Below are 7,689 nucleotides of genomic sequence, written 5' to 3'. Positions count from 1 at the left end.
TTAGTAGGGTTGACAGCTGCGTGACCGGTTCACCTCCTCCAAGTTGGAAGTCAATATACTCAATACACACCAGGTATCTAGACATATTCACGCCTCACTCTGAGCAGTCCCTGGTTATAAACCTCACTCACATCACCAGCGCAGTCACGTCACACAGACAATCCCAAAATCATACTCACCATCCATGTACATCCAAGACAACACCACCATCAACACAGCTAATTGTCTCATCTCCAACCTCACTCAATATCCATACCCACCAACACCATCACCACAAACATCTCCATCAACTAATCACCCCATCATGAAATCGTAACAAAACATCTATTCACAGCCATATTCCAAGCCCAAACGCCAACCACAACCACTATCACAACCATATTAAACCCCAAAAGCCATCCGCGCCATCCGTCACTATCCCTGCCCTCCCACGCCCGCACCTCCCAGCCCGCCCGCCCCAATCCTCCGTACCAATTTTCCGGCATCAAAAATACTACCCAATCGCGCCTGACAGACCCGACACACTGGAAATGAAATAGATCTCCCCTCCGCCTCCCTCCCCCTCCCCGTATCTGCGTTTGGGGTTTCCTGGGGTTTACTCGGGTCGGCTCGCTGCTCGGTTGAGGCACCCATCCATCCATCCATCCATCCATCCATCCATTCACCCACCCCCCACCACTCAGTTGTCTTCTTTTATCAATATTCCGTACCTCGTTCCTATCTCGAGAACTCTGCGTGGCTATGCCCTCACCTGTCGTGGTACAAAAGGCGGAGAGACACCTCGGTGGTACCTGGACGCCTTGGATGATGCTCTGTGTGGCATTGTGTACCCTTCTGTCTGACTGCCATGCTGATTCCCTCCCTGCCTGTACTCCGTACGTGTTTTGCATCCAATACCCCTCCTTCATCTTCCAGGAATTGAATCGACTCGAATGCGTGAAATCCGTGGCGTGGCTTGGCGTGGCTCTTTGCTAGCCCACATTCATCAATCTCGCCTGCTCAATATGCTGTGTTATACTGTACTTTGTACCTGAAATGATGAAATCACAGTCACAGACGTCCAACGCCGGACAGAATACGGAGTACAGAGTACTGGTTGAACGAACCTGGTCTTCATTGCTTGTCGCCTGCAACTCGCACACGTCCAAACTAATATCCTAGAGTATCTATCTTTCGACGGTGACCAATCATCACCCAAGCCTCACTCACCCCCAATCTCTGCCAAACTGTGATAATCCTCCATACGCCTATCCTCTGTCTGACCCGCTCCGTCTCGGATGCCGGTCGCCGTCTTGGTATCTCCTCCACGTCCAGCCTGGGGTATACACAAGGTATTCCTGCCATGACAGCAAATGGCAAGCATATTGCAAACAAATCATTAAATAGACAAGTAAAATAGGCTGGACTTGATAACAAAAAGAAAAAAGGGGGCGAAAGGGAGAGAGAAAAAAAAAACCGGTTCAAGTAAAGTGTAATCCGAGCCGAACCTTCGCCAGAAATGCACGCCCATGATCAAAAATATGGGCCATGATGCAAGTTGTATATAGCATGTAAATCGAGTCCAACCCAGACAAAAATATAAGAACAAAGAAAAGAACGCAGCAAGTCCTTCCTTGGCTCCAACCAGTGATCCATAAGCATTTGCATGCTTGCCAGTATTGCTCAAACATGCCCACCATCTTTTTTTATCTTGCATGTTGCCTTTCGAGCCATCAAGTTCGCACCTCGATTTGTAGAAGCTGTTCCGTTCTGCAATGCGCCGCCCAAAGTATAAAATGAGACCAAGTCCCAATGTTCCGATAAGAGACGATCGACAAGACACCAAGGAAACTAACATAGACTGCCACATGGCCGCCCATCTGACCGAGCATGCAACATGTACTTTGCCAAATTACCGACAAGAACGACCGACCAAGCCTTTTTCTTTGTATTTAGATAATACGGCAAAAACGAGGGGAGGCGAGGCGTAGCGGCAGCTCAGCGAAGTATTTAAATCTCGCTAATAAACCAAGCAGAATATATTCGCCAGTGGCGGATCAATTAGGATTCGGTATCGGTGGGGGAGCAGCCATTGGAAGTTTCGGTGTTGGTAAACTTGCGCTGCTCGAGAAACTCCTCGACATTTTCGCATCGCCACCTGAGGTGAATAAATCTCGCTGGATCCCTTCCAATATATGCATGTCGGTTCTCAGAGACCCTGTTGCCGTACTTGACTGTCGCAGGAACTGAATGGTTCTGGTGAAAAGTGTCATGAGAAGGCCGGCGTCAATCTCTGATGAGAGCACCTCATCTTTGAAACATGCGGACAAGACCAAGAGATTTCCCCATTGACTGTATGGCCATCTGTTAGTACGTAACTTCATCATTTTCAATCTCATCATCTGATATGCAAAAATAGTCAACTTACGCATGGGCTGTTCCAAAAACATTTGTAATGATTGGCCGTTCCGATCCCAGACTGTGGAACGCTCTAGTGCTCTCAATCAAGGCCTTGATGCCTCGTTTCGCATATTCAATCACCATCGGCTGGATATCCTGCCGAGACTTCGCAGATGGATCGATGACAGGTGCCAAAATGCCTTGTCGAAACTCGGACACTGGATGCATGTGCGGGCTGGATGGATGGTTCTGCATCTTGTCCGACCAAATCAGGATTTGTCGGATAAACGGGCGGTAAGTAATTACTTGTGCGCCCCAATATTTGGCTCGCAGTCGTGCAGCGAGAATTTCTTCTGCTGGAGGATCATCCTCCTTGAAGGCAAAACTTTGTGCAACCCACTCCATGCTTGACACGGCATCTGCAACCAATCCAACGTTATTGAACTTGGGGTCGAACTCTTTTGGTTCTGAATCGTCCTTGTTCTTGTTCTTGTCGGGGGCGTAAAACATGCGGTGGATGCTATTAAGATGCTTTCGAAGATAAAGCTGTGCCAAATAGCTATCGAGGACTCTCTGATCAAACCCTTCCAGCAGGCTCATGTTTGGATGCGGCATGTTTTCTTCGTATGTGAGTAACCCAGAGGGTGGAAGCTGAAGTTCTGCAATAAGATCGCTTTCGAGCTGCAGACAGGACCAAAACGTCAAGGCTAGCTGGTTATATTTGGCGTCTCGTATCATTACCATTTCCTCCGTCTTGATACGGCGAAGCTTATCCAAGCTCCTATATATGAATTAGTATGAAAACCAAAATAATATTCACGATGGAGATCCACGGTCGAACTCACGGTCTCATAATGACCTGCAATTTGTGGCTAGCTTGGTGAATAAACGCGAAGCTCTCCATTGGTCGAGCAAGCTGCCCATGGTAAAGCCCGGCGAATATCAGAGCATAGATGTTCTTCATATTTTTATAGGCGCCGGCATGGTTCCCGAGAATATCTGTGGCAAAGGCAAAGTATTCTAGCCCAGGGATTGCCTGATAATTCTTCTTCAGCCCCAATCCGGATCTGTTGATTCCAGCGCTTCCTCCGTGAATTGATGACCGTCTACTCTGAAACCCTCGCTCTGTTTCTTTTGGTGATGCCGCCGGTCCGCCTGAGGAGTAGGAGTGAGAGGACGTGCTTGGCGGTGAACCCTGGCTCGGAGAAGGCGGAATTCCATTTTTGGCCATGGGACTACCGTGAGGTAAAGGCTCGAGGTGGTGAACCGCATCGTAGACTCGGTCTCTGTGCAGACAAATTTTCCCCAGGGCCAGTATTGTGAGTATTAGAGCATTGTGTATAGATCTTTCTGGTCGTCCCGACCTCCCCCCTCCAGGCGTCGATGGGACCTCCATTCCATCTGGTCCCGGTGACCTTTTGCGCTTTGAACCGGTAGTCTCCGTCACCATATTTGTAGCCATTCCACCTACGGCAAAGGAAGAAGCTCCCTTGGGTAGTTTGTGGGGTTTCGAGTGCGTTGACATAGGCGGCAAGGTATCCAGAAAGTGCCGCACCCATTCGTGAAGGACCTTGGGCTGAATAATTGGATGCATGTTCAAAATATTTCTTTCAAAGCTTTGGACATAGTCCCATACTTTATTTTCCGAGAAATCGGGGTTTCCATCGCTGGCCAAAACACCACCTTTGTACTCAACCACTTGATCTGCAGGGCTTAGTCCACCCAGATGTCCCCAGTCGGCAGCGGGAGATGGAGATGCTGTGTCAGAGGAGTCGTCAACCATATCAAGTTGGCCGTGGTCCGGAATTTCCCGCACATGTCGAGACGGATGAGAGTCTTCTCCGCGTCCATACACAATAAGAACACCTCGGTTTTGTTCGTGGCTAATAGGATATTCACTGATGTGTCGAATGCCTTCAGTGTCCAAATGCGGCTTGACAATATCCTTGATAATCGGCCAGTCAAGAAGCAAGCCGGCAAGTGTGGTATGGTTGATTGGAATCGCAGGCTCGCCTGGAGGCACTGGAGGACCTGGTTCTGCCTCTAACTCATCTTCTGCCATGAGGCGCATGGCCACGCGCTCGGTAGCTGGACCCAATAGATCACGAGGAGTGTCGTTGTAGTAATGCGGTGTAGTCTCGCTCTCGCCTTCAAAGGGACTTCGAGGCAGCGTTTTGAGCTCTTCTTCCGCGACAGGATCCATCTTGACGTAGTTACTATTCGGATGGCTCCCCACCGAGGATTCCAGTTTAGCCACCCTACTGTCCAGACGTCCAAGCTTATTGTCCATACGTCCCACCTGCTCCATTAAGCTATTGATACTATGCGAGACCATGGTAATGCCTTCGAGAATATCAGCTTGAGCTTTGTCGGTCCTGACGGTTTCTGTTAGCATTCATTTCATGTTTTATTTTTTAACCATTCTCTCGAGATTGTCACTCTTTCTGCGTTTGGCAAGACGTACGCTTTGGGTACTGGATCGCGGTATCGACACTCTGTGCCCTTATCACGGCAAGTTTTGCACGGCTTTGTTTCGTCGCATTTAGCCTTGAGTTGCCGGCATTGATCACATGCCTACAAGAGACCAAAAGTTAGTATCCATACTCACGAGCCCAAAACAAACGGCAAAACACTTTGCACCAGAACTTTTCTTCAAAGCTTGGCGGAGGGAAACCTGTTACCTGCGATGCTCTCGTATTCTTCTTCTTTGCCGCCGCCGACGAAGTGTATACACCGTAAAAGGGCTCTGCTGCCGGGGTGTAGTTGCCGTGGGATTCATACGAAGGTTGGTGTGTCGGTGTTGGTGGTGGATAGCTAGTAGGACGATACACTCCCGGTGTGGGAGGCATCGACGGCCCATTTTCGTATCCCATGTGCCGTGGTTGTCCGTCTGGCGGATATGCTACCGCCGGTTGATGAGGTGGAGGAGGATGAGAGGCCGACACAGGGTGTGGTGTATGAGGTAGAGAATCCGGCGCATGTCCTCCAGCGGAATTTGACCGTCTCGGGTCGTCGCCAGACTCTCGCTTTATGACAGAGTCCCTTGGAGGGTATTGGAGATATGGGGAAGGATGTGCTGGTGACGGCGGTTGATTTGGGTGGTGATGACCCTGTGGCTGGGGAGGAGGACCTGGTTGGCGAAAGTGATCTTGCATCGGAGCAAGAGTTTCCTGGTCAAGATGTCGCCGGTCAAGATCCGGATGTTGAGGTTGCGCATGACCATGTATAACAACTGGAGCTGGTGGCCCGGATCCAAGGTCGTTTGCTCGGGGCGGATACTGCTGCTGATATGAAGCTGAGCCTGGGTGATGATGCGAGTGAGAGACTGGAGGGGGAGGAGGAGGAGGAGGAGGAGCTGTCCGTGGGGTTGTTGAACTATGAGGATGAGGAAGAGAAGTTGGAGTTGGAGACGAGGTAGACCACGACCCAAGGCGAGGACGTTTGCCGTTTGGTCCCGGATCCATGCTTGTGCGTGCAAAGTACAGCCACGGAACACAGACACATTAGCATCGAAGCAAATGGTGAGGCAGGGACCAGAGAGGGTCGGTTTCCATGGGCTGGCTGGCTGAAGGCGAAACAGCAAAAAAACGGGAACCAGCACCAAGCAGCAGCAACAGCACCAGGGGAACAACGAAGGTCGGGAAATGAGGCTCAGAAGCTCAAGTAGAGTCAGTCTGTCGATTGCTACTGGGTCCTCAACATTCCGAAGTCAAGGAACAATGGCTGGCATGGGGTGTGTGTACGAAGGAAGCTGGTTGAATAGTGTGTACGTGAGTGGTGTGCGAAGGTGTATGAGAGAGCGCGAGAGCATGAGTGTGCGCTTTCGTGTGTACGAGCCTCACTTGGTTGGCCAAGCTATGATGACATGAACCAACCGATTCCCAGTCCAGGCAAGTATCTTTTTTTTCAATGGCCACTGAGGTTGCGGAGACAGAAGAAAAGAATTTGGCGCAGACAAAAGATACTAACCCTGGGCTGATCCCGAGACGCGGCAAGGCAACTTTGACCCAGCAGTTGGGCAGAGACGGTTGGATGCCGAACACAAGTAGTTGGAGCTATCCAAGAAGAGGAAGCGCGAAAGTCGAAGTTAGATGGAAGTGGGGCCTGGAGAGATGTCTGTGGCCAAAGACCTGCAGTCTGCAGTCTGCGTCTGCGGTCTGCGTCTGTGGTCTGCTGTCTGTGATCCGTGTGGCCTGGGTCTGCGGTCTGCGGTCTGGTCTGTGTGGTCTTTTGGTCTGTGGTCTGGTCTCGTCTGGTCTCGTCTGGTCTGTGTCTGTGTCTGTGTCTCCGCGTCTTGCCTTCTGCGTTTGAAGCTGCTCTAACGGTTGGTCCACCGCGAAATGCTCATGTGCTGTCCAGTGCAGTCTGGTACCACTCGACCTTGCTTTTGGGCTGGACCTTGGCTCGGTCGGTACTTTGTACACTAATCTTGTATTTTGCTCTGATGATGAGTGGGACGTACAGCACGTTGTGCTCGTGCGGGTAGGTAGGATACTGGGATAATACCTGAATCCCCCAGCCTAGCATCCGAGACTCCAGACGCCAGATGAGCACAAAGGCACCGAGCAGCAAGTACTACTTGTGTTCCCTACTGTGCTACCCAAGCTCACGTACGGGGATCTGTTGCACCACAAAGGCAACTGGACGAACGGGGGACGGTGTGCGGCGTGAGTAAGATGCGTTTCGTCGGGTACTTGTACGGAGTGAGGTGTGGCCAGGCTAGAACCCCAGGTATCGCCCAAGCGAGTGGCTGGCAAAGGTTCAAAGTGTCGCCCAAGGACTTGCAAGGGACTTCCTGGTTTGACGATCCAAGACCAAGGGCAAATTTGGCCAGCCAGAAACGTCTTGATGCTGCCTCCAGAAGAAAAATAGAGAGGGAAACAAAACAAAGAAAAAAAAAATAAAGGATGACAGATGAATTCTTCTGCCAGCCTGGAAGATGGGTGGTACTTGTCGCCAGCCAGTTCAGCTCGCCCAAATTGTCTCTTTCTGGATTTATTTCGATTTTTTTTTTTTCTCTTTCTCCCTCTTCCCTTGTCGTATCGACCCTGCGTGGGAAAATGAGCAGCCACTCAACCATTTGGACAGAACAGAACGGAGGACCCTAGGCACCCCAGCTTGTTTTCATATCATCAACCCAAGCTAGTTTGACCAGGGGTCCAGCAAAGGCTTGAACAGCTTTCAATCACAGCCCACGGGGGCGGCGTGGATGGAGCAGTCTCAATACTGCCTCGACAGGGGGACCCAAGGGGGGGTGAGCCAGCTGATGAGCTGGAGATGACGATGACATGTCTGTCCACCACGCCCCCT

The 7,689-nt window shown here is 50.7% G+C and overlaps 1 protein-coding gene across 1 annotated transcript; it reads right to left on the bottom strand.

Annotated features, from left to right (window-relative positions):
- Positions 1–2,036: 2,036 nt before the first annotated feature.
- On the bottom strand, positions 2,037–5,843 carry VFPPC_07304 (C6 finger domain-containing protein; the record flags this gene model as incomplete). Its single annotated transcript, XM_018286186.1, has 5 exons — positions 2,037–2,331; positions 2,408–3,160; positions 3,225–4,754; positions 4,844–4,953; positions 5,061–5,843. 5 exons carry the CDS (start codon positions 5,841–5,843, stop codon positions 2,037–2,039), a joined length of 3,471 nt encoding a protein of 1,156 aa, XP_018139707.1.
- Between the last annotated feature and the right edge of the window lie 1,846 nt (positions 5,844–7,689).

This window comes from Pochonia chlamydosporia, chromosome 7, assembly GCF_001653235.2.
Source record: "Pochonia chlamydosporia 170 chromosome 7, whole genome shotgun sequence".
NCBI classification, from domain to species: domain Eukaryota; kingdom Fungi; phylum Ascomycota; class Sordariomycetes; order Hypocreales; family Clavicipitaceae; genus Pochonia; species Pochonia chlamydosporia.
The sequence above is the reverse complement of the archived record's forward strand: the minus strand, read 5'-3'. Positions and strand labels throughout refer to the sequence as shown.